At 33.6% G+C, this 27,190-nt stretch overlaps 3 protein-coding genes across 4 annotated transcripts; 1 reads left to right on the forward strand and 2 right to left on the reverse strand.

Moving 5' to 3' along the window:
* Positions 1–1,103: 1,103 nt before the first annotated feature.
* Positions 1,104–3,005, reverse strand: LOC114393632 (protein MIZU-KUSSEI 1-like). Its single transcript, XM_028354997.1, has one exon. The coding sequence runs from the start codon at positions 2,352–2,354 to the stop codon at positions 1,518–1,520; it is 837 nt and encodes a 278-aa protein (XP_028210798.1). The 5' UTR covers positions 2,355–3,005; the 3' UTR covers positions 1,104–1,517.
* A 334-nt stretch (positions 3,006–3,339) lies between these two features.
* On the reverse strand, positions 3,340–8,420 carry LOC114393633 (protein Dr1 homolog). Of its 2 annotated transcripts, none has more exons than XM_028354999.1 (6): positions 8,261–8,420; positions 8,090–8,152; positions 6,690–6,779; positions 5,613–5,707; positions 4,633–4,701; positions 3,340–3,859 (listed from the first exon to the last, which is right to left on the reverse strand). In XM_028354999.1, the coding sequence occupies exons 2-6, from the start codon at positions 8,142–8,144 to the stop codon at positions 3,689–3,691; spliced, it is 480 nt and encodes a 159-aa protein (XP_028210800.1). In that variant the 5' UTR covers positions 8,145–8,152; positions 8,261–8,420; the 3' UTR covers positions 3,340–3,688. The 2 variants fall into 2 exon arrangements, with proteins under 2 accessions (XP_028210800.1, XP_028210799.1); XM_028354998.1 differs by having other exon boundaries at positions 3,340–3,862.
* A 3,471-nt stretch (positions 8,421–11,891) lies between these two features.
* LOC114392202 (G patch domain-containing protein TGH-like) lies at positions 11,892–24,333 on the forward strand. Its single transcript, XM_028353254.1, has 16 exons — positions 11,892–12,237; positions 12,886–12,976; positions 13,065–13,159; positions 13,973–14,076; positions 15,672–15,733; positions 15,802–15,876; positions 17,405–17,556; positions 18,328–18,403; positions 18,491–18,580; positions 18,708–18,785; positions 20,726–20,870; positions 21,124–21,604; positions 21,979–22,263; positions 22,343–22,471; positions 22,614–22,832; positions 23,125–24,333. The coding sequence occupies exons 1-16, from the start codon at positions 12,103–12,105 to the stop codon at positions 23,920–23,922; spliced, it is 3,015 nt and encodes a 1,004-aa protein (XP_028209055.1). The 5' UTR covers positions 11,892–12,102; the 3' UTR covers positions 23,923–24,333.
* The last annotated feature ends 2,857 nt before the right edge of the window (positions 24,334–27,190 follow it).

Raw genomic sequence — 27,190 nt, forward strand, 5'->3', positions numbered from 1 at the left:
AAACATGTTGAACGGAAAAATTACATGTTTCAATGCAAAAATTTCGAAATAACTATGTTATAACTTTCATCTCAAAGTCTATTGAGTTAGATTCAACTGATTTTCAAGTACATACTTAGTGTTCAAATGTAACTTGAATATGATTGCCTTTGAAAGAAAATATAGGTGAGAGAAAAAAAAACCACAAAAGGGTAGTGGGCTATATAGTCTACAGTTAGCTTGCACAAATTACTAAGAATCACAACCTGGTGAGTATGTTTCCGATTTGAATTAGGCAAACAAAAGAAAAGCAGTCAACAAGAGGAAAAGCAAGTGATCGAGTGTATAAACAAAGGAAAAATGAGGAAAAGATGGGGTCTGTTGTCAGATTGTTAGTATCCGAATATGAATTTTCTTTTTCTCTTTTCTTATTTTTTTGCTTTTGATGACTTCTATGATTAGGCATTAACAAAAATTCTTGGGATCACTTCACAAACAAAAATATGCATAAAAAGCAATCATTGGAACTATCTTAACTTTTAGACCAAAATACTGAAATTGTGTTGGATTAAAAGAACGAGCTGATAAAAGAATCCTAACTAAACAGGGAAAGAAGAGCATAAGAAAACAAATGAAACGGCACTCAAATCAAATAATGATAAAGTTATCATCCAAAAATGCGCACAAAGGGAGAGAGGGGTGAGGAAGTGAGATTCTCGTATGACAATCTGCCTCTACACCAAAGCAAACCAAGTAGGCAAGTATCATAATTTACATATCAATAGCATAGAACTGACATAATAGTCTCCAGTAAAAATGTTTAACCATTTAGAGTAACAATGGTCTGTGAAAGAGATAGAACGACCAATATTAATATAAACTCCAATAATAGGCGTGAACTCTTAAATTTTACAAGTCCAAGCAGCACTTAAATATGGGGGACTGAATTAATAATCATCAAGCAAAAAAGAAAAAATAAATGAGAAAAAAGAGAGCGTGAGGAAGAACAGTACAAAAAAGGCAACTAAGTCATCAAGTGGAATCAAATAAAACAACACGGCGCAAGGAAGTTGCAGCAAAAACTAATAAAACCAAATTAAAAAAATGGAGAAGACAATGATGAGTCTGCATTAACCTCCGTCTCATCCACTGATAAAAGGATTTGGAAAAGGAAACTATACATACATACATATACATACACCTTTCATGACCCACCCACACCACCATCACCCTGTAAAGTAACTATTGGTTACCCACAATTAAATTCCCCCTCTGCCTTTACCCTACCCACCTATCCTACCCCCCCCCCCCCCCCTCCAAAAAAAAAAAAACAGAAACCCTACTTCTTCCTGAAAGAAGAGGGGGAAAAAAAGAAAAATAAGCTGAAGAAAACTAGGTCACCATTGTTCATGATTAAGGAGCTAAACAGGTAGTATAGGAATAGCCTAGTGCTTAACATCCACAAAGAACAAACTAAAAAAAGGGAAAGAAAGAAAGAAAGAAAGTTAAAAGTATAAATAACTAAACAGATCATAGTACTAGACTCTAAGCAAATAAATACTGAGTTCAGGTGCTCCATTGCTGTCAGGATTCATCATGTAGAAAGCTTCAGAGTCTCTGGACCCAACAATTCTCTCAAACCTTGCCCTCATGTACATGACTTCACCATCGGCTCCATCACTGTTAGGCAAAACACCTGCACCCATTGAAATTGGCTCCACTGCCTTAAGTATGTCCCAGTCTTTGGCACCGCATTCTCTCCTGGTGGCAAAGCCGCATTTTTTACCGTTGCAGTAAGTCCTCCAGACGGACTCCTGAAGCAGCCTCAGGGTCTTCTTCTTCTCTGAGTCTTTGTCTTTGTCACACTCCAAAGCAATTCGCACCAGCCCCGACGCCATTTCACGGACTAGTCCGCTGATTGGCGTCGCGAGCTCAATAAGGAAGGCGGGCTGGGAGGTGGGGTCCTTCTGGAAGGCGAAGTGCACGTGGCCACGGCGGTAGCCGAAGAGGGTGCCAACAACTCTGGAGCCGAGGCCGAAGGGGAGGTTGGAACGGTTCTTGCTGAATACAGTGAGAACAGAGCGGAGCCTTGAGATTGCCACTGCTTGAAGCTTTCTCTTTGTTGCTGCTGCTTGAGAAGTGGCTGCAGGGCCAGGAAGTGGAACAGCCTTGTCATCTTCTTGTTCTTCTTCTTCCTTTGTGTTTGTGTCTTCTTCTATGATTTTGGACATTGTTTCTGAAGTGGGGAGGAGTTGGGGGTCTTCATTTCCAACCTTGTTGGTCCAGTGGAAGTGCCTCTTGGAGGAGGATGAGTCTTGAGGTTGAGGTTGAGGTTGAGGTCGAGGGGTTGATGAGTCCATGACTAGTGTCTTCATGTGAAAGAGGAAGAACAAGCTTTAAAAGCAGGTCCGGTGGTAAAGAGAGACAGAGGGGAGGGAGAGAGTATGAATCCGGTTTCTTCTTTTACTGTTGGGGATGGATAGATATGTTGGGCTTTTAGGTTTATTTAATTGTTTTCTTTGTTATTCTAGTAGCCATCTCCCCTCTCCTCCTTGATATAGTGAGAGCAAGAGAATCCTGACAAAAGAAACATAACCAGTGTCCCACCAGCTGATATAGGAAATCAGAGAGAGACTGGGATAGAGTGCGCTTCAAATAGAAAAGAAAGGAATCTAAGGAGACAATGTGTTTGTTATTTCACTTTCTTGTGGGACAGGGGGAGAGAGAGGGAGAGCCTTGTGCGATTGTGCTTGACTAAACTCTTTTGACTTGGTGCCCCAGAACGGTAAAAAAAGATTAAAATAAACTAAAGTAAGAACAAACAAAACACAAAGCCATCACTGTTGAAATTCGACATGCCCTTATCACACTCTTCTGCTGCATCCATGTCTTCTAGTGCAAAGGAGCACCATGGTGACATCAGGTTAACCATTACTGATTTCTCGTGGCACATGTTGGCGACAGAGACTACATTACACGTATTTACGAACTGACACCTCATTGTAAGTTAGTCCCCTAAGCACTCAATCCTATTACCCTGTGATGAAAATTGACATTTAAGGTTTAACTCATTATGAAAATTGACACTTAAAGTTTGGCTCTACATAATCTTTCAAACTTTAATTAGATTTAGGTTTGCTAGAGCTAGAGCTCATGCGGAATTGAAGATGAGGGTGGGGAACTACTCGAGAACTTGATATGGATATCCGTAAATATATTTATCTGAGGAAATGATTTCCTCAAAAGACAGGGAGACAGCGATTATCAAGCTCAGGTTATAGTTTACATAATCACATTTACGTGTATACAAACAACTGAGCAAGGTTGAACTGATATGCCTCAGTTTCAAGATTCCCGGTATTCATCAAAGGTAAACAAATAAACAGAACACCATTGCTTCTACATATTTAATAATTTGTTACAATCTAACATATAGCTACTGTCAGAATCAAGCTAGGAGTTGTTAGTATGTAGAAGATACAAAAAGTAAATTAAATAATTACAAGTAAATGCTAAACGAAAGGGTTTTCATGATCTCTCACTAATTACATTGACTTACAAATATGGATTCATCGATAGAATACAAATGAGCACATCCACATAGGCCGGCAAACTAGTGAACGGTTTTTGTACACAATCGAGCTAATTGAAAGCACAGACAGGAGGAGTCAGGGTGGTGCTTGCCTATGCTTCAATAAAGATCCTAAAGTTAGCTATCTAAACTTTGGTCAGCATCTGGCTGCTTAGAAGCAATGGCTCCACCATTCATCCTAGCACGTGCCTCAGCAAACATCCTTTGCTGCTCTGCTAATGCTTCTTCCTCAGTCATCTCAGCTCCATTGTTCCATTTACCACCACCACCACCCCCTCTTAAAGAGTCCTGCTGGAAGACAAAAAAAAAATAATCAGAAAATAGTTTTTCTCTTTTCCAAAGTAAATCCATATACAAAAGTAATTAACTTGCTCAAATTTCACTTTCCAAATTAACTGATCAGCGATACAGTCCCTCCAGACTCTTAATAGCCTGAGGGTATTGATGTAGTGAAATCCAGATCATTCATGAACTCAATTGAACCTGGAAGGATCAACATTCTTATGCCACAACCTTAGAACACCCAATTATTTACTTTTGAGTTTGATGGAATACCTAAAATATCTACAGGCATAGGACAATAAAAACTACTAATGATTCATAGATAATTTCAATTTTAACAGCCAACCGCAACACAGGCTATGCTCTCAACAGGATGTTGGAAACACCCAATGGAGAGGAAAGAAGTGGAAAGGTAAGTCAGATTACCAGCCCATTAAGATCTTTCCAGCCCATGATTAGTTTGGGGACTTCTTTAGAGGACCATCAAGTCATCAACGAGTCCTGCAGGTGCTCCCCCAAGACAGTCAATCTTTCATCTGACCCCAGTTTGAAAACCAGAAATTCAGCTTCCCAAATATTGTTCAAGATGGTCAGATAAACAACCAAACATGATTCATCTGAGGGAGCACTCCACTTTCACACTATTACTTTTCAAGTGTTCACCCCCAATAATGAAATTAAGATGGTGGGCCAAGGGATAGAAGAGAGCGAATATGTAAAGTTGTATTGTACAACTCAAGTATTCAACATGCATATGAGTCATTAATATTAACAATTACCATGGTCTCCAGTTTGTGCTGTTCATATGCTGCATAAACTTCTTCAATGTACTCACCAAATCCTAGAACCTGGGGATGAAAGGTGCAAATCAATAAACAAAATCAAAAACAGGTATGTGGTATGTTTAAAAACATCCAATGAACCTATGCAGAGTTTGGAACACTTCTAACAATAGAATTGAAATAATTCATTCTAATAGAAATGATATTTTTCTTTTTAATTAAGGCACTCCTAATGGCTAAAATATAAATGTAGAATATATAGTAGAAAGCATGCATATTGCTATGATCTATTATCAAAATTCTGCAGAAAACCATAATAGACTTTTTTCTAAGGGAAAGTCCAACAACTACTTTGGCTTCAGGGTAAGCTAGAAATAATTACAACATCCTCCAACTTACTAGATGAAGAAAGCATGTTTCTTTATGTTTCTAAGATAGTAAATGCATTTACTTTTTCATTTAACTCTTTTTATTGCGAAGTATTAGCAGGATATAAAATTATTCATAAGGTAATATCTTATGAGTATTGAGCATCAAATTTTTATTGTCTGGTAAGCGGAAACAACATTTAGTGAGATCAATTAATAAATCTGTAATCAACAAAGGACAGCCTAATCAGGCACTAAGTATTTCAATTTCAGGTGTTAGCAACACGTGCTCGGTTTCATTATAGATAAGAGTGCAATGATTTGTATTATTATGGCAATTTTGACCATGAAGACATAAATGCTTGCACAGAAATTTCCGTAAAGAGATAAAATAAAAAATTGTTAATATTAATAATTAATCTTGAATCCTTTCAACTCAACTTCCTTAAACAGCATCATTAAGAAACCTTTGCCAGATGAAATATTTCACAACCAAACATAACACCACCAAAAATAATGCATGGTGTCATTAGTTTCTATGAACACTCAGATACAAAGTGGGCAATATCCACATGCAGAGCTTTAGAGATACAAAGGATGGACAAATACCTGTAGAGCCTTCAATACATGCTCAGGTGCAATTGTCCGTTTATCCTCTCTATTACAGACTTCATTGGATTCTGACGAGACAAGGTTTATAAACTCTACAATGACAAATCAACCATCAACATCTTAATCATTAAGAAAAGTCAAGAATATGAAGCAGGAAACACTAATTGGGATCTAAGCCCAAATTTTCAGACAATATAAGAAATGAAATACATGTTTTGCATGTCTAATCTATAACATAGATACACAAGCAAACAATTAGACAGCAAGTTCAAAAGTGCTTATTACTAATGATATTATTAGAATATAGATTCTAGTAATTCACAGCTCATACAATATGTTAGGGTTAGGTAACACCAAACATAGATCAAATCAAGAAAGAACTGTGTGTGAGACTTTTACTGCAACAAAATGAATGGGCAGAACATCGGAGATAGTGCCAGAGAAAGGCCAGAAACACCAGGAAGGTGCCGGAAAACATCAGAAACGGCCAGATATGGTGTCAAAGAATAATGGTCATGTTTCAAAGACACAAGGACACAAACCTTAGATTGGAGTAGAAACTCGATCCTACAAATTACATAGAACCATGAGCCATTAATCAAGTGAGATTATTTTAAAATAGAGTTCGATTTCAAACCTAAAATTAAGGGAAGCAAAATAACCAAAATAGCCCCCAAAATAAACCTTATACAATGCAGTATTGTGGGGGTACACAGGCGTTTTCAATCATTAATCAAAGTTGTGCCCGCTGATGCCGCAAATAGCCGTGAATGGACTTCAATTCACACCATCCCAAGGGCAAAAGCTTCATCGGATGGGCTTCAATTGGGGTGGGGGGACATAGCCGCAGCACAGCGGTATAGTGCCACTATAGTGTGTAATTGACAGTTCTGCTTATAATCCATGCCAAAAGCTTGGCAGTTAAACTTAACAGACATCAGAAAAATAGCAATAGCAAAATCATCAATTTTGTGCAACTAAGATGCACACTTGAATTTAGACCCTAAATATAGCTTGAACTAAAAGAATCAAGTCAACAAATCAAATACAATATAATGGAAACAAAATTCTGACCTACACAACACTCAATCAATAGATCTTGGGCATCTCTTGCAACACGTACATCTGGGGGTAACATCTCTTTAATAATTTTTGTCATTGTTGCTGCCAAAAAATCAGAGACTCAGTAAGCAATAGAACAGCAATGCATTGCCAAGAAAGAGAAAACATTGAAATTGACTATCAAGTATAATAAAAATTAAAGTAACCAAACATCACTATTGATTATTAATTAGGAGCATTTTGTCAATTAAACCTATTCAAAAAAAAGTAACTGGTCTTCTGATGATTAACATTGGAAGAGTGCTAGCGACACTTTCTCTAACACTCTCTTTTGGATATTTTCTCTGTGACTGGTTAGAATTTATTGAAAATCATTAATTTTGGTAGGTTTTGTTTCTCAATTAATGTTTCTCTCTCCTGATTTATATTAAATGAGAAGTAAAACCTACCCAAATTGGTGATTTTCAATAAATTCTAACCAATCATAGAAAGAGTATCATAAAGAGAGTGTCAGAGAGAATGCCGCTAGCACTCCTCTTAATGTTAAAAAGAGATCGTTTTGATAAGACCACAATTCACTTAAAAGCTTTAAAATTTGATAACAAGAAAAGCGCATGCAAGAAATATTAACTAATTATAATTGCAAAACCAAACTTCATCAGCAAATAGTACAAACTTCATGAAACTACAGTACAGTTGCTGGCTATCAAATCAGGACTTACAAAAAAGGGCAAGGCCTTTTTTAATCAGAAATGATAAACAGCACAAAATATCTAAACAGATTGAGTCAATTCAACATGCTCAGATTTCATTGGAAGTTAACTTTTCTTCCAATCCATCCATGTATCTTCGTCATGCAAAATCTAAATAATAAAATACCTAATTCGACATGCTCAGAAATCCTTCTTACTGAAGGGCAATTCTTCTTTTTTACAGCACAATAAACTTTTCACATTCCATATAAATGAAGTTCATGAATAACTAATTACCATTGGAAAACCACATGGAAGGGAAAGCGCCTAAGCTACTCAACACGTCTATGTTTTGCTATATATGATATGCAATGCTGAATTGCCAATGTATATCAATCAGAAACATAGTTTCTGAAATTGATTATGATCTCACTCGGAATGCAGTTTAAAAACGGTTATATCAAGTCACTTAGCTTGCTAAAAACTCGTATTCAGCATTTCCAAAGAAAAAAAATGCATTACGAGAAATTAGCCCTACGATGTCACAAAAACCTAGACGTATTTCAGACAATTTATGTTATTTTTTTCAGCAATCTCCAGAAAAACAAAATTCACCTGTGCAAATAACAAACTGATTCCAGAGAACCTCGATATGAATATAATAACTACACACTAACTTTTCAATCAAATTCACGCATAGAGGAGAGCGGAGGGGAAAACCTTTAGGAAGCGAAGCGTCTTCCTTTGATTTACCAACGATGTCCATGGGCTCCATGATTCGACCTGAAATCGAACGAAGCAAAGAATTAGGGCACAAATACATAGATGAATCGGGAGAAGAAAAAAAATGCAGATCTGAAAGGGAGAGGGAAAAGCGAACTGATCGGTTACCGCAAAGGAAGAATCTGATAAATCACTATCGAAGATCGTAGTTGCTGAAGGAAGAGGAGGTGCAAGAGCGAATAAGACATGGCTGAGGCTGATGATATATGAATTTATGATGACGGTTTCACAGGATAAGAGAACCAGTTCTCGTTCGCATCCGATTAGGGCAACCCACACTGCCCAAAGCGCGTTTACCAGTTACCTTCTCCCACGCGCTCTCCTCCTGCGCGTCGGGCTGATATTTCCTTGGTTTACGAAATTTTATTAGTAGGCTATCAGTCAATTTTTTATATATTAGTATTTTTTTGAGAGAGAAAGAGAATTCTATATATTAGTATATATGTATATATATTTCTATTATATATATATATTATACTATTTTGATTTGTACAAACATTTGGCTTCATATATATTTTGTTTATACTTTGTTTTCAAAAATATTATTATTGTAAATATATTTGCATTTATATATAATTTAGATTAGATTTAGATGTATATATATATATAATTTTAAAATTGTTAATAATAAAAAATATACTATATTTTAGAATCATTACTTTTTAAAATGTTTTACTTATAGAGAATAAAATGACTAATATAAACAAATAATATGGAAATAATAACCTTTTGCATCATTTCTTCAAATGACAAAAAATATTATAACATTTCAAGCGAATTACACCAAGATGAGCGGGATTCGTAGTTTGTGCAAGCACAAGATTTTATAGTCAACGATGATTTAAATGAATTAATTGATATTACTTGTAAAGACAATATGCACCTACATTTTTATAATTCATCACTTAAGAACTTTATATTTAAGTGTGTTTGACTTGTGGCAATTATGATGAAATAGGTGACCTTCTCAAAAGTTTCTCAAAAAATATGCGAGTGCAGACAAAACACACTAAAAAGTTTCATGTTGGTCTGTGGGACAGTCATTGATCCTAAAAATTATCAGAGCTGATTTTCGAGATGTAGGAAATAACTACTTACATAGAGTTATGACTAATAAAGGGTATTAACATACAATAATGTTGAGTGTAGTGTCTTTGTGTAAAGTGTCGTAATGTGTAAGTTGTCCACAATTAGGAATTTTACAAATATGAATATCATTACTTCTAAAAAAAACATGATAGAAACCCTCAATAGTCACATTCTTTGTCACCAAAATCATGTCTTCACTCTTGTCCTCCACCTCGTCATTGTAGTTAGGATTTATCTCCTTTTTTCTCCTCTTGTACTTCATTTCCTTAGGTTTATGTTTTTTCAATATTAATTTGTGTAAATTTATGATTGTTTATGGCTCTAACCTAAATATATGTTAATTTCAATAAATTTGTGACATAATGCACACTCAGACTCCCGATCCTTTCTCTGTCACGCTCAATAGATTTATTCCTTTTTTTGTAGCATATTTAATTGGATTGCATTGGTATTTATATCTCCTAGAAAAGAATTGAGAACTTGATTGATAGTTTTCACATGAATGAGTATGAATCATAACCAATAAATATAAAATTTGACATTCATATATTTTTAACATATTTTAATTGGATTGCACTAATATTATATTTGTTATTCTAATATGCTTTTATGATAGATCATGTGTTGTTGTTTTTTAATTAAAAGTCCAATACAATATTGATAGTATTTATTCTTTTTTTTTCTCTGACAATGATATTGGTACAAAGTATTTACCATCAGAAGCAATGTCCAATCTCTGTTAGGATTGTGAGTGCATACAAGGTGTATTCCCCACCCAACATGGTTTATTCCATACTCAATGTCAAAATTTGAACCTAAATCACTTGGTTAAGGGACACAATTCTTTATCCTTTGTGTTAACATGTGGTTAGTAGTTGTTCTCTTTTATAGCTAGTTCCATGTAGCGATTCCGTTTGTAAAATTGATGTGAATATGTTTCCATATTAAGACCATTGAATCAGACACTCAATACTTGATTTAGTTTCTATGCACCTCTGGATATCTTGTTTATTTGCATAACATAGTTGCTTGTTTATGGGTGTTTGTTGTAGTTACCTTGGGTGACTAGTTGTGTGTCGGTATCTTGTATAGTTACAAATTTTAGCAAAACATTCCCAATTGACTTTGGTTGTAAGATATTCTCTTATTAACTTAAATTCATATATTTGTTTTGATCTCTATGGAGAAATATATCACATGTGCCATTCTTCTTCACATGGACCTAAATAATAAATATGTTGTCTGATAATGGTGTCTATTTGTTGAGGGAAACTCTTAATATCTAGTTTAGTTTCTATTTCCCATTGGTTATCTTGTTTCCATATACCTTTGGATATGCCATGGTTCAATTTAGTTTGATTCTCTTGGACAACCCTAAATTTAACATGAGTTTGGAAAACCATTTTCTCCCAACTCTATGAATCTCAATATTTGATTTAGTTTCTATGCAACTTTGAATATGCCACATTTTAATTATTGTGACCAGCTTTAGATTTAGCATGTGTCTGGAAAACCATCCCCTTTTAACTCAACAATATGAATGCCTTGCTTTTTTGTTTTTACAATCACAAATTCGCAATCCATCAAACCCAATTCTATAGAAAATGTTCAAATTCACAATAAATGAGAGTAAAAATTGTAATGTTTATAATTGCAAGACTAGTGTTTGTAACTGGAGTAAATTCACTTCATTGGAGTATGTCTATAACATATAGGAAGCGTTTACAACATACAGTGGCCAAAAGGAAGCCTCAAGTTCAATTGCAAGTGTATTTTAGATTATAAATTTAGCAAAGCGGCTAAAGTTGTAAAGGAAAAAAATAAAAAGAAAGAAACTAAATTATGATTTATAATTTTTTTGCAAGATTTTTCCAATGAGTTTGCGTTTAATGATATGTTTTTAGAAAATAGACTCTACACAAACATGATCAAACAAAAAGTTTTTTTTTCAACAAAAACAAGGCTTTGATGTATAAAAAGAAAATCACAAATCAAACGTCAGTTAAGTAGATGAAGAAAAAATGATATAAACACAAAGATTTTATGTTATTTTATCTCTACCATTTAAACTATGTTCACATATTTACAACTCATTAAGTTTTCACTAAATTTCAACAAAGTTACAATTATCTGTTAGATTTGGCTTGTACCGAAAAACTTATTCCCAAGCTTGTACAACCCAAGGTTTGAAGCTTTTAGCATTTACAAGGTATTATAAGAACCTTACAACTTAAGAGGATTTTGAATACATAAAGAGAGAAAAGAAAGTCCAATTTGAAATTGGTAACTTTGAGGTCTTCATCAAACCCGACTCAATCTGTTCACTCTACGAGTTAGATAGCGAATTCTATTTTTTTTTATTTTTTATTTTTGAATCCAACCAAACCCATAACATAATTAAATTTATTATTATATAAAAGTTAATTGTTAATTAAAAACACATTTATTTTTAGCTAACATAGTCTTTAATTTATTAAATTAAATTATTCATGATTTTTTTATTTTTTAAGTTGTTTTTATTTTATTTTAGAGTTTAATGAGTAAATAACCTTCTTACTCTTTATTTTATCTCTCTTAATTTTGTTTATATTTTTCAATAAAATTATACAAATCCGATACAATATAACCTGCAAAAGTTTATTCAGACAAGATAACGGATTTAACCAAAACCGTTCCAACCCGACCCGTGAAGACCCTTGCGTACCATGCTTATTCTCGCTATGCATTTCAATGGATTTCGCACACCCAAGCCAAGCTTCTGAAAAACCCTATTTTTTTTTTTGCTATTTAATATCAAATAAATACGTTTGGAATTGGATTGGGCAATAACAATCTTACGATTTCATGAATCACTGAGATAAATGGAGTCAGATGAAGACGATTTTGTTTTCTACGGAACGCCGATAGAGCGTGAGGACGATTCAATCAGTCGCAAGAAGAAGGCCATTGCTGAGTCCTCAGGTCAGCTCCGAGCTCTCCCTGCTTGGAAGCAAGAGGTAAGCATTTACTCTTTCCACAGAAATTCTGTTATGTTATGCCAGCGTTAATTGATTGGGATTGGTTGTGAGTGCACACTGCAAAATACTGAGGGTTTTGGTTTTGTTTCTCACTGTGAAATTGAAAATTTGAAGCTGGTTGTGTTTGTATCAAGGATCGGGTTGAGTTTCTGAATTCTGGCGCTAGGTTCGTTGAGGAGTTCAATTTTGTTGCTAACAGCTATGTTCCTAGAGATATTCGGTTGAAGACCAAAAAATATTTACTCGGTTGAAAAACTTATTGACTAGAAGCTATTGGAATATTAGTTTGAACGTTGAAGTGATCCCTGTTAGTTGTTATTGCCTTCTTTTTGTACACTGTAGTAGTTATTTTGTGAGGCTGTTTTGGTTGTATGGTGCATTTATATTCTGAACTAACATTTCAACTTCTGTTGTGTTTGAACCCTATTCAAGGAAATGTAGTTGATTGCTTCAGTAGTTGTGAAGTGATGTGGTATTTGAGGTTTGTAATAAAAGTTGGTTATCGGTCTTAATGTTTAAATTCATTCTCGAGGACCGTTTAAAAAAAGAGAATATTTTGGAATGACTTAACTAATGCTGCCGGATCCTAGCCTAGCTTCATTATGATTTTCATTTCATCATCTCCAGGTTAGAGATGAGGAAGGGCGGAGAAGATTCCATGGAGCATTTACAGGAGGTTATTCTGCGGGTTACTATGATACAGTGGGCTCAAAGGAAGGTATAAGTTCATGAGGAAATCATAACAATCCTGTTATAAGTTTGAATTTTTTAAGGGTACTGATGTTAACTTTATGAATATTGAGCAGGGTGGGCACCTCAGTCATTTAAATCATCAAGGAAGAGCAGGGCTGAATTTAAAGAGCAGAACATACTGAATTTTCTTGATGAAGATGAGAAAACTGTATGTTGAATAATACAGTACAAGTTTGTGTTATAATGATTTTCAACATATTTATATGTATATGTTTCAAAGTCCTCTGATTATAAGTTCACTTCTAAGGCAGTATAGATGTAGATATTAGAGGTGTGATACCCGGCAGATCCAGCTTTTTACACTAGAATAATTTATTGCTGGATGTTTCTGTAAATATTGATTAGTTGTCCTTTATTAAACATAATATATTTTTTTATTCATTTATGATCAATTTTATTGGTACCTTTTTACATGCTTCTACATTGTATGCTGTTTTCAATATCTTTTGGTGTGAAACTTTATTAATATTAGAGCTGCATACATACATCCATATATCACCTTGAGATTTTGAAATATTACAAGTACCCACTTAAAATGGAAAAACTTAGAAACATATCCTTTGAAGAATACATAAATTTTTTTAATTTTTCATAATAAAGGGAAGTGTGTTCTTTTAGAATTTAAGCAAGGAAGCTCTTGTAATTTTAGTTGCAATGGGGGCAGAGTGGGTGACCTTTGTAATATTTAAAAATCTTATGAGAGGACTATGTATTTATCATTAAACATTATGATGCTTCTAGGATAGGGATATACTCTTCTTTGCTTGTCTGAAGGAATCTCAACTAAAACTATGCTGTAAAAAATGGTTAAACCATTAACCCAACTACGACATTTCAATGATGTGGATGAAGTCAAATAGGTAGGTTACTTACTCAATTGGTGACTGGGGGTTCAGTTTTTGTTAGTAGATTAAGTTTTTTTGTGTTCTAAGTTCTAACACACCCTTTACATGTATCATAGGAATTGGAAGGTTGTTTTTTGGGGACAACTTCACAGTTTGACACATTTGGTTTCACAGCTGCTGAAATTGCTCGCAAACAAGCTGAGAAGGAACAGAAACAGAGGTGCATTTTATTTCTCTAATTGTTATTATGGTCCTATGGTGTGCATATATCAATTAACTTCTATAGGGGGGAAAACTATTTGTGCTGCTTTTTTTTTTAATCTTTTTAAAGAAAAAAAGTTCTTTATCCATAGTAATATCATACAAAACAAGAGTGGATTTTAAAACGCTTTTGCTTCTCTGGAGCTTTAGTGTTTACATTATAATATGAGGTTTTACAGCCAAACTATCACTATGCACTCTATTTTTTATTTTTTTTTGTGCCAGTTGATTCTCTTGTATTACAAAAATTGTGTGAAAAATGGAGTACTTTTCAGTATCTCTTGATGGTTGATCCATGGTGAATTTTCTGGGGAAATTTCTTTTATAAATATTCAAGGGATTGGAGAGCTTTGCTGTATTGATTTCTTCACTCTGTGTGCGTGTAATCCCTCTTTTGTTAATGGGTATGCTCTCTTTTTATTATATATATATTTTTAAAATGGACTGATTCATCTAACAAAAATTGAATAATTTCATTGTAAAGTCAATAAAAAAATGGCTTTGTCTTTTCATCAAGTTACCGTGTTTGATCTCGTTTTTGTATGAAGTGCCATGTACATGTTTAGTCTCTGGCATCACCTCAGCTAGTGCTTTAACCATTATTTAGTCTTGGTTAGTGAGCAAAGGGTGAGGCCTTTTATTCCCATATTCCATCTTTAGTCAACAACACAACCATAGCAACAAGTCAACGACCATCACCAAACCCTTTCTCCCTAGGTGGAGACGGCTACTTGATCAAATAACACCATAAAGTTCTCTTGTAAATCATGTTTATAGAGAAACTATTGACATTTTAGTTTCGATATCATTTAATCAAAGAGCGGGTGAACCTTGGTTGTGACCTGGATGTCACTGATTTAAATCCTAGAAACAAATTCCTTGCCTGCAGGGCTAAGGCTATGTGCATTTATCCTCCTTAGACCCCACTAGGTGGGAGTGAGTCTCATGCACTGGGCTGCCCATTTTCGTCTTCAGTGACAAGGAGAAATAGAGGATAAGGCATGCTAGTTATCTGTGTATATGCTTTTTAACTTTTAATCCAAATGGTTGTTAAGTTTACCTATAGTTTTTCATGGTTCCGGAAATAGTAAACAAAAGCTTCACTTTTTAAATTCTTTTCCCTTTGTGGTGGTGAATGGTGATGGTGAGAGTATATTGTTTGAACTTCTGATCCCTTGAAATGTGATGCACTGTTATCTTTTGAGTTCAAAGAATTTAGAAGCTTGAAATTTCAATGTATTTGTCCTTATTCCTTGAAATAGTCTGATTTTCTTTCCTTTAATGAAAATACTCTCTCTGTGTGTCGCTATTCTCCATTTTTATATCCGAATATGTTACAGAACATGGATGTTTAATAAGCTATCATTCTAATCTTTTGGGTAATTACTAATTATCACTCTTATTCACGTGAATTGTAGCATTTTGTCCTGAAAGCAAAATGCAACCACTTTTTCTTTATTCTCCATAGTTTCCCCTTTTATTTTTGTTTTTACTTTTGTAATCTTTCTGATGGGGGACTTCTGTGCTTGTTTGTGTTTTTCTTTTTCATTGTAGGCCATCCATAATTCCTGGACCTGCTCCTGATGAAATAGTTGTTCCAGCCACTGAGTCTGTTGGTCTGTTCCACTTAACTTAGCATCTTCTTTAAAAATACTTTATTTCTTACCCCCTTAATGTTTTTTAGGGGTAAAACTGCTCATGAAGATGGGATGGAGTCGTGGTCGCTCAATCAAGGATTCACATTCTGAGGCACTGTATGGTATGGCTTTCTTTTACCATTAGTATTTAGTTATTTCCTCGCTTTCCATTTTATACTTTCTGAAACAAATTCATCAAATATGAGTTGGATTGTAAGGAAAGGTTCTTAGGGGCTGTTTGGTTTGAGAAAGCGCTTTGTTTTTATTTTCTGTTTTCACTTTATTTTCTTTTTTTAGAAGTTTGTATAGGAAACAGTGAAAATAATTTTCTATTTTTTGTTTTTTTCCCTTTATAAACTTCAGAAAACAGGAAACAAACTGAAAACAAAATGTTTTCTCAAACCAAACAACCCCTTAAGTTTTACCCCTTTTTAATTATCAATTGGATTGTAGAAATCAGGTTGCTGTTCTTCCTTTTTCTTGATATAATCACATGATCACATTAGTTTCAGATCCATGTGTTGCTGGACTTGGATCAAGATTCCTTTTTGTTCCTCTCCCTCATTCATTAATTGCATTCGATATTGATTTTAATATATTTATGATTCTCTTGAGATTCAATAGGTATTTGTGATTTAGATTGTTATGTATATGCTACAATTGCTTTCAGCACTATAAAAAAAGTAATTTAGGAGAAAATTATAATGAGTTTATGATTGTTTTATGGTTTTCATCTTTTTTTTTCTCCTTTCTAAATTGCAATTTTGGTCCCCCTTTAGTTCCTAATTCTCGATTTTGGTCCCCTTATTGTTTTCTGCAATTTTAGTCTCCATATTTTAGAAAATCTGCAATTTTTGAACATTCCTTAATTTTGCATACATTTATTTCTTTTATTTTTTACCTTTTAATTAAGTAAATCATTTTTTAGTTATTTTAATTTCCACATCACTAGACTGACTCATCATTAATCAACCCTTAAATTAGACGGTCAACTAATGCAAAGTTAAGGATTGAACCAAAATTGCAAATGTTCTAAATCTGGGGATTAAAATCGTGGAAAAAAAATGGGGGGACGCGGATCGGGAATTAAAGGGGACCAAAATTGCAATTATGTCCTTTTTCTTTCTTTTCCTATTTGGATGTTTGTCTTTTTTTTACGGAAATCTTTTCTAAAGGCAAATTGATCTAATCCAAATAATTACATGCACTGATTTCTATAGGATGGGAATGTAGTTTGCATTGATGCTCTTTTAATTTATATTTTATTCTTTTACTATACATCTTACTGTTCTTACTATAACCTTCCTCTCTGCCTGGTAGTAGTGATTTCCCTTTTATAGTTGGGAAATAGACCAGGTATTACCTTGTTTTGTGGTATGGGCTTTTTGGTTGAGTTTTTAGAGTTGCTAGCTGGATTATGATGTTCAAGAGTTCCACATTCATCTTTTTGTTTTTTATTGTTCTTTTTCTTGGTCTTTCATCTTTTTCCTCCTAAATTACTCATGTAATCCTCAGTCAGGCTTTGCCCATTTTTTTTGGTAAAGATTATCCTAGCTATTTAATTTTTTGTATTATTTTTTCATCATCCAGAAAATATATTAATCTAATATAAAATCTTTTTCAATTCATGTAATTGTACTGTCTGTGTAGATGCTAGAAGACAGGCCCGTAGAGCTTTCTTAGCATTTTCTTCTGATGATCCAAAATTGAAGATTACTGGGTCTGAGCCCATTGAGGGTGATGTTGAAATTTTTCCTGAGGAGCCTGTGAATGGCGATGCTCAGTTTTCTAAGAGCACACCGGTGAGAAGTTTCTGTTACCAATCGTATATAAATGTAGTAAATTTCATAATAAATATCTTCTGAGTTTGGCTGATTGCTTCTTTCCTTTCCAATATGATTCTTCGGGTTTGTGATGATGTGTGATGTGATTTTGACCTATCCAGAAAGAAGCACACCCAAACATTTGTTTAGTTGTTTAGTCCTCGGACTAAATTCTGATAAATGATTAAAATGATTCCTTAGAGAAAGGTGAGGTATTTTTGCATATAATAAATAATTGTATATTTGAGTTTCAACATGTGTTTTAGTAAAAGTGCTTTTCCTTGCTTTAAATTGGTGCCAATTGCGAGAGAAAGGGGGGAGGGGTGTCAGTTGACATTTAGACCACTCAATATTGCCTACAGAAAATGACTTCTATTAGCCTATTAGGCCTTCCCTTTAAATGATAAGAAATTATCATGTAGATTTTGCTTGCCAAATTTTGGAAAACTCAAGCAAGAATAAATATGTGATCAGATGGTTGATATTTCAATATATTTGAAAACTAAATTGGTGTTAATTTTAAGATAATGGAGTAGAAAACAAACTTGAATTGCTGTGAATGTTATGAGCATGATATGCATTATACAAACTTCCAATCCAATGGTGGATTTTGTGCTGAATATCTCTCTCATTCCTCAACAAACAGATGTTTTAATTATTTTGATTCAATTTAGCATTTCTCTTATTTTAGCTGCTTGTAAGTACATTTGTATTGATAACAGGCATGTCTTATATACATCTTTTCTTCAGGTTTACGTACTCAACCCAAAGCAAGATCTGCATGGATTAGGTTTTGATCCTTATAAGCATGCTCCTGAGTTTAGAGGTATGCCTTTTTCTTGATCAATATGTGGAACCTGCTGATGTGGGTGCTAGAAATTCATATTTAATTCCATTTTCTCTGTTTTTACAGAGAAAAAAAGATCACGCTTAGCCAGCAAGGGGGGAGGACCTGGCTATAGCAAAAACTTCTCCACCAGAGACAGTCTTTTTGGTTTGAAGTGTAAGATACTTAAAAAATGAGTATATGATAATCCATTATCTTATTTGCCACTTTCTGGTTTATGTAATTCATGGTCACAAAAATATATTGTTCCAAGTTGATTTAACTCTTAGCGTCCTTTCATCAGCAGGAAAGGCTGCCCCTGGTTTTGGTATTGGAGCTCTTGAGGAGCTTGATGTGGAGGATGAGGATGTCTATGCCACTGGTTAGTAGTTCTACTCTTTCATGTTAGGAGTGAATAAGGTTTAACTTGGGACCTGTTTGGTAAGTGTGATTGGATGAGGCCTGACAGGCTAAAACCTAATAATTGTTTTATGGCCCTAATACTAAGAGGTATTTTGCGTGACATTATAGTAAGTATAATATTCAATATTGTACAAGATACTACTATGTTTGGTGAAGCACTGTATAGCACTAGGTAGGATAAAAATTATTACTTTTTACATAAATATATTAAAAAGATAGGAACAAACAATAGGATAGGATAGGAAGTGTCAAATACCTTGATGAAACAGTAATAACAGCATATTTCCTCTTTTAGTATAAACAGCAGAGATAATCAAAGACTGGAAACAGTGATGAAATAGAGCAGAGCTCCTTACAATGGTGATGAAAGCAATAGAGATAACTAAGAAACCCAGAACAACCTCCTGTGACTTTTGATTCACACAATTGATTGTATTGAGGATAGCTAGTGTTGGACGAGAATGAGAAGATAAGCTTGAACTGTGGGAAAAATTTGGGTAAGCTGTCAAGCTGTGCATGGTGGCAAATCTGTTGAAGATAAGCTTATTGGGGTGAAAGGGGAAGTTACAAAGGTGTTGGGAGCATGCTTATCATTCACCAAGCTAATTATTGAATCATGAGTCATAAATTTATCAAATCACAAGATTCAGAGACACAAAAGTTACCTAAAACAACATTAACCATAAGTTCCATAAAACAAAATCATAAGTCGTAAGTGAATCCTGCTATCAATTTATATAGAAGCTAATAAATAAAATGCCCATGGCATACAACCAAGGGAACTCATGAGTCATAATTCTTTGTGTTCCTACCAAATGGCAGTTCATCTTAAGTGCACTAAACCACATTGTTTGTGAACATTAAATGATAGTTACATTTGATGTGTAATCTATTGTCAAGAATGATACAATGTTCTCGTCAAGTAACAGGTTTGTTCCCTTTCTTTGACGTAAAGCCACATGATGTTGTTAAATGAAGCCTTTGTTTCAAAAGAATGAAAACAGAGCAATGTTAACCAAATAAGATGCATATAGAGTGAGCAAGTGACTATGTGAAGCCTCTGTATCAGAATTTAGAAGAATGTAAATGGAGTTATGGAACAACCACATAGGGTGCAAAGAGTGAGTGTTGAATCCCCTTAGAAGAATGAAAACAATGTAATGAAATAATCAAATAGGATGCATTTAGTAGTGATCATTTAGTTTTTTTTTTTTTTTTCATTTAACAGCTTGTTTGACTTTTCAATTTCTTTGCTGATAATTAGTGAAATGAAAGCATAAAGGGGGGAAAATTGAATCATTGAGTTGCATGATTTTTATTGATGATACTAAATCACATCGATTCATGCATGTGCTGCATGATTTCAAAGATATTTCCGATTCATCACATCATTCAAATTGTTGGCTTGCCAAATCATAACAAATAGTGTGATTAAAAAAACTATGTCTAGGGGGTATTCGGGTGTTTTTTGGGTTGAAATGGAGAACTTCTACATGAGCCTATGCATCAAAAATAAACTCAAGCCTAATCTCGATCTGAAGGCCTGAATAAGTTATTCATTAGTATAATGTATTATAAGAGGGGTTTAATGGATAAGAAGCTCATGCAATATAGTACTTGCACCGAACAACTAATAAAGTCATATTGTATTAACTTATCATACCTGACTTTGCTTGTTTGGGCTCTTAGTGATGCTTTTGTCTGTAGAATACTAGAATTAGTGCTTCCTTCTGAGGACCCACTTTCAGTTTTCATGTTTTTCTCATATAGATGTTTATATGCTTTAATTTTTTTTTAACAAGAGAACAATTTCTTTGAAGTAAGCTTGAGACTGTAAATGTTCTCCTATAAAAATGAGAAAAATAGGCATAATGCTTTTTCTTTGTTTTGTTTTTTAAGGTTATGAATTTGAAGATGCTTATGTTCAAGAAGTTGAAGAACCTTCAACGTTGAGATTAGAAAACCAGAGAACGAAAGAGCAGAAGGACCAGGGTGATCTGCGTGGTTTTAGAGTTGCATCCAATTCTGACTTTAAAATGGAAAGGTTACAGAAGCAGTTTATTGTCAAACTATTAAACTGATATGGTTTTTTATTTTTAAAATTCTATATTATAACTTTTATTGTTTCACATGGTTTGTGTTAATAGTAATTCTAGGGCCTAGGGATCTAATACCATAATAATATTTTAACAGTTTTTGGGTTTTGAATTCTATATATGCTTATCTCTTTAATTCCTTTGCCTATTTTGTATTTATATGATTGCACATTAAACCATATTGTATAAACTGATTTTCAGATTCGAGGCTCCTCTGATTCCCAAGGATTTTGTGCCCCACCATGAATTTTCTGGACCTCTCAACATTAACCGCAAGAGCTGTGAAGTTACTCCACCAGATGTTCCTCCTCCTGGGGATGGGAATTTAAAACTATTAATTGAGGGGGTTGCAAATCTGGTAGCTAAATGTGGTAAATTATATGAGGATTTATCAAGAGAAAAGAATCAATCAAATCCATTGTTTAATTTTCTTTCTGGAGGAACTGGCCATGAATATTATGCAAGGAAATTGTGGGAGGCACAACAGAAACACAAGACTAGTCGGCAATTGGATGGAAAAATGCCTCCCAGTGTGCAGAGGCTAACAGCTGAGAGTCGAGGCCAGATCCTAGGGGAAAAACCTCTAGAAAAAAGTTCCCAAGATCTATCCTCATCTGTTTCTTCTACAGATATTCATCTCCAATTTAATCTTACTGATACATTTACTGAGTCTGCATCACTTGTAAGTAGCATAATCTTTCTGCATTAAAGTCTTAATTAGATAATTAGAAATATTTCTGTATTGCTTCTAGTAGTTTGGTTGGCCAACCAGATTGTGCCTTCAACTCAGATAATTCCCTTGACACGATTCTTAGATTCCGTTCCGTGGAATCTTAATGATAAGGGTATAGCTGAACCTTTGATTGCCAGACTCTGGGCACAATGGTCACTGCCCATACCATTAGGCTTGGGGTTATACTGGTTTCTGTACAAATCCTAAAAGAATTTAAAATGTGGTTTTATCCTCCCCCTTTTGTAGAGACCTCTGCCCAGACTGTAAATACCCAAAAAAAATTTGGATCTTTACTCATCTTTGTTTCCTTATATTTGAGCCAGAGTGAGTTAGTGAATGTGGAAAAGCCTTTCAAAGATGATCCTACAAAGCAAGAAAGATTTGAGCAGTTTCTTAAGGAGAAATATAAAGGGGGATTACGCTCTGCTAGTTCTAGTTTAGCTAGTGATATGTCAGAAGCTGCTCGTGCTCAAGAGAGACTAAGTTTTGAGGCTGCAGCTGAGGCAATAGAAAAGGGACGACAAGGCAGGGGAAGCAAGCCTTTAATTCCATCTTCCATGGATTTTATCCCAGGTGGTGTTATGCAGTTTACTTCTGGTGAAGTAAAGGTATGGCTAAGGCAATGTTCCTTTTGTTTCTTTCCCAATAGCTTTGGCTAATTTTATTTGGTGTGTCCTGTGCTAACAGCCAAAGAAAGACCTGCTAGCTGAAGATATTTTGAAGAAGAAAATGTACCCTAAGAGGGAAGAGTTTCAATGGCGCCCTTCTCCTCTTCTGTGCAAACGCTTTGATCTTATTGATCCATATATGGGGAAGGTACTTCAAGTAGTCCGTTACATTTTGTAGTTATATTCTTATATTGATTTTGTAGTCCAAACATTTTTCACTTTTTATCAGTATTTAAATTATGTTCCAAATTGTCAAAGAATGTTTCAAGCTTAGACATTGCTTTTTGCAGCCGCCACCTGCTCCACGGATTAGGAGTAAGATGGATACCTTGATTTTTACATCAGATTCAGTCAAAGGTACCAAAGTGGACGGGCCTGTTACTTCAAAGAAAGACATCTCATCTTTGCAACAACCTACTAATAAAGACATAACCAAAAGTATTACTGAAAATGAAACTGAAGAGGATGTGGAAGTCGAAAATATTGAAAGGCCAGTTGACCTATACAAGGTAACACCCAATTTCTAACCCTTTCAGAACCATTCTACTTATGATTAATTCTTTCATGCAAAACCATTTTGTCCTTTACAAAACATATTTTATACATGTTTTTTATTGCCTATTTTGTCTGTGACCATAAAATCTTGGGGGTAGATTTTGATGACAATACAATTTGACTCATGTCCTAAGCATGTATCCTAGGCATAGAAATCTATTTAACGAATTCTTATGCTCATTGATTACATGCATATTTTATATGATGTTGCACATGGCAACTTATACCACATTCATGTATTGCAAGGCTATTTTCTCCGATGATTCAGATGATGAAGGGGAAGACCCTAGCAATAGGAGAGTAGAGAATCAAGAAAAGAAAGCTGAAGTAGCTAATACAGCATTGAGCCGTTTGATTGCTGGTGATTTTCTTGAATCATTGGGCAAGGAACTAGGAATTGAGGTTCCTCCTGATATGCCTTACCCTACGCAAAAGTCCAGGAATGTTGCACATCAGAAAGACATTGTTAATGAAGATGCAAGAACCGACATCCTAAAGAGTGAAAACAACAGTGTGATGTCCTTAAATCATGATTTGCCATATGATCAGCAGCACATTGCTCATGATTGTGAACCATCAAAAGGTGACACCATTGATGGAAATATGCTTGAGAGCGGTAATAACAAAACCAAGGGAACCACCAGCCAAGACAATGACAGCAGTTCAGAAGAAGAAAGGAGCCAAAAACGATCTAATAGGGAAAAATATGATGAGTCTAGGAAAGATAAAACCCCTGTAACACAGGGCCGGGATTATAGCAGCAGTTCTTCATTAGAAGAGGAAAGGAGCCGAAAACGTTCCAGACATCAACGGCATAAGAGGCGTGATGCAGGAAGTCATTCATCCAGTGATGATGACAGAAGAGATAGACACAGTTCAAGGTCAAAAGGGAGAAGGAAAGGTTCTTCCCGAGAAAAAAGCAGGAGCGAAAAACACTCAAAACGTCACAAGCACAGAAAGCATGAATCTCCAAATAGATCCTCTCGTTATAGCAATGAGAAAGACAGTTCACATTCCAGAAAAGAGAAAAGGCGGAGGGAATGAGCGAGAGACTTGTTTCCTTTGTTTTCAAGAACATTTTGGAATTATGTTGGGGGATCGCTGTTGTATACTTGTATTAAAAGATGTTACTAAGTTTTGGGTTTGTGATACTGAGGTGCACCCTATGGATTTCATTTGCTCCGATTGAAACTCAAGCCTCTTGCATAGGTTGCTTTCTTCACTGGTTTGAAGTAATGCTGCTTAATTCAATCCCCCCAGCTTATCCTTTCTTGGCTGTAAAGAAATGGAATTGGTACCTGATTATCTAGACTAAACATTAGGGAGCCCTTTGTGAAAAAAAGAAAAGAAAAACTAATTAGGAAGTTGAGGTATAGTGCTTAGTCCCAAGGTTTACTGTGATGCATTTTATAACTTTTTAATGTTAAAAAAAAAAACATGTTTTCTTTTGTCTAACTTTGTGTTGCAGGAATTTAAAATGTCTGAAATTTGAATTGTGCCTTGATTTTAATTTTTTTTATTTTTTAAATATTTTATTTAGATAAATCAATTCAAATTTCTTAAATTTCAATTTTTTTTATTTGGATAGGATAATTTAATTTTTTTTCATATGCAAAATTTCAGCTTTATATTTTAAATAGATGAAATTCCAATATTAAACTTTATAGTGAATAAATTCTATTTAATTTTGAAATATTTAATAATTTTTTTTTCAAAATATTTAATAATTCAAAAATATAAATATTGATAAGTTTGACAAGATTTTTTTTCAATCAATTACAATCAGTGATGTTTTTAGTCTTATATCAATTAGAGTTATTTTTCAACTAACATCAACTAGAGTTATTTTTTGGTTAACATTGACTAATTTATTTTGGCTCACCTTGATTAAGATATTTTTGTCAACAATGATTGGGAATTTTTGGTTAACATTGATTAGAGTTTTTTTTTTATTCATGTCGATTATGATTTTTTCGGTTGACATTGGATAAGATTTTTTGGTCAATATTGGTTAGAGTTATTTTTAGCCAACATTAATTAGGATTTTTGATTGATGCTAACTAAGGTTATTTTTTATATATTTTTCCGTCGACATCATGTAGTGTTTTTTTGGTCGATGTCGGTTAGGATTTTGTTGACCAATGTTAACTAGGATTTTTTTTTTTTGCTAACATTGACTAAGGTTTTTTATGGTGATATTGATTAGGTTTTTTTAACTAACATTGACTAGAACTATTTTTTAACTGATGTCGGCTAAGATTTTTTTTTTGACTCACCTCAGACATAACTATGTTTTTTACATGTTTGTCATCTCCAATTTAGTAGGTCATCAATTTTTTTTACACGTTTTAAATGAGTTTTATTGTTATACATAGTTTATTTATATAATCTATAATTTAGGTATCTCTTTCTCCGATTCAACTACTTCAAAAATTAAATGGTCTCATAGTTAACCTCACATTTCTATATTTTTATTATATAAGCCTTTTTTTTTGTACTTTTTGGTCCCACAAATGATCACAAGGTAACTTATATAACTATATGTATCATGTGCTTAATAAGACCCCCCTTTGTCTCGCTCCAACAGTTGGATCATACGAGGATAAGGTGCTTAATAGGAAGCAACCGTTTAAGCTTCGGTGATGCAGATACACTTATGACACCGACACTTTTTTTTTTTTTGAAGCCATGCATAAATTTCATTTATGAAAATTACGTTCTTGAACTTTTAGAAAATGTTGAAAGCTTTGTGGGGAGCGTGAAAAGAAAACTGGGCATATATTGTTATCAAGTAGTATAACGTAATTTTCAAAACTATGTATAATTCCGTGCTCCATGAATATCATGAAATGACGCCGCCGACAAACATTGGAATATATCATCTAAATATCTTCTTATATACTGTCATAAGAAACGTTAGTTGATCTCCTAAAAAAAAAACCTTAGTTCTAGAATACTTTTGTACAGTGTTTTAAATAAAAATATGGGAGATAAAAAGAAAAGAAAAGTAATGAAAAGAGATAATATATAATATTATAAAACTATCATAGCAAAATATTGTATAAAAACCATCTCTGTTTCTTAGGACATGCAATCAATAGTGGGTAAAATTAATCTGTTTCTGTAGAGCGAAATACAATTTTGGTTTTTTTAGGAACACAGTTTATGAGTTTAAAGTCTCGAAATTCACGAATATTTGTGCTTTGCACTTTAATTAATAAACACGGTTAATCACTGATAAAAAAACACAGTTAATCTTCAGTTGTTATACTTTTCTTTTTAAAATATTTTTAAATTTTAGTTAGAATGCATTGCTAATATACATCTTTTAATCAAGTATTATGTCCTATCACAATTTTATTAATTTTTATAATAATCACCTTAAAAATTATACTTAAAATAATTTTTAATTAATCGACAAATAATAATCATTGCATTGACCATATATGAAATTCAATTTGAATTTTTATAAATAACACGATTAATCTTCGTAATCATATATAGTATGTGCAAATCGTTCAATAACTGCGGCGTTGACGTTAAAGGTAGAGATAAAAAAAAAAAAAAAGGACAGATCTAATCGATTGGATTTGATTTTTTAAATGAATCTCAAAATACGTAAAAGTAAAACAATTGAAATTATTAACGCATTCTCTAAAGTCTCACCTACAAACATGATTGCCAACTTGCCATCATGTAAGTTATTGATTTTGTTCATTTCAACTGTCCAAACTAGTTTTTCTTTAAGAGAGGATATAGTCTAATAGTATAAAGGAATCTTATAATGCTATTTAATCATAAATTATTGCATGTGAAAATTTTCTTGATATTTATAATAATTATTTTAAAATTTATATATATAATATTAATATTTTTTATTGATTGACTGTAGGAATTAAACTCTTTTTAAAGATAGTTATTGCTAAGAAGAAATAATTAAAAAAATTTGATTTTAAAATTAAAAAATTATATTCAATTGTGAATAGTAAAAAATTTAATTTTAAATAATTATTAAGTTGTTATATTCAATTATCATAATGCAATTTTTTGCATGAGTTACATAATTTTATTACTCAGTCATTAATCGTAAACCATGCTCCTAAAAAAAAAATCGTAAACCATGCATGCATTGTGATATATCCAAAGCATGTTTAGGATTATAGTATTTTTTGAACTTCTTATTGAATATAACGGTGATGTAATGTAAAATAATTTTATATTATAATTTAATATAATTTTTTATAAAAGTTAACAAATTTATGAGATATGATGATTTATGATTTGATGACAATATAAAATTATTTTATAGTGC

The sequence above is a fragment of the Glycine soja genome, chromosome 17 (assembly GCF_004193775.1).
Source record: "Glycine soja cultivar W05 chromosome 17, ASM419377v2, whole genome shotgun sequence".
NCBI classification, from domain to species: domain Eukaryota; kingdom Viridiplantae; phylum Streptophyta; class Magnoliopsida; order Fabales; family Fabaceae; genus Glycine; species Glycine soja.

What these genes read in the sequence shown, in the direction of transcription:
- LOC114393632 (XM_028354997.1), bottom strand. Translation starts at nt 2,354, where the DNA reads ATGAAGACACTAGTCATGGACTCATCAACCCCTCGACCTCAACCTCAA.
- LOC114393633 (XM_028354998.1), bottom strand. Translation starts at nt 8,144, where the DNA reads ATGGAGCCCATGGACATCGTTGGTAAATCAAAGGAAGACGCTTCGCTT. An exon ending in ATTGATTGAGTGTTGTGTAG is followed by an intron (nt 5,708 to 6,689) that starts GTCAGAATTTTG and finishes TTGTCATTGTAG; the next exon opens with AGTTTATAAACCTTGTCTCG. An exon ending in ATGTATTGAAGGCTCTACAG is followed by an intron (nt 4,702 to 5,612) that starts GTATTTGTCCAT and finishes TTTCATCCCCAG; the next exon opens with GTTCTAGGATTTGGTGAGTA.
- LOC114392202 (XM_028353254.1), top strand. Translation starts at nt 12,103, where the DNA reads ATGGAGTCAGATGAAGACGATTTTGTTTTCTACGGAACGCCGATAGAG. An exon ending in TACAGTGGGCTCAAAGGAAG is followed by an intron (nt 12,977 to 13,064) that starts GTATAAGTTCAT and finishes AATATTGAGCAG; the next exon opens with GGTGGGCACCTCAGTCATTT. An exon ending in TTGATCCATATATGGGGAAG is followed by an intron (nt 22,472 to 22,613) that starts GTACTTCAAGTA and finishes TGCTTTTTGCAG; the next exon opens with CCGCCACCTGCTCCACGGAT.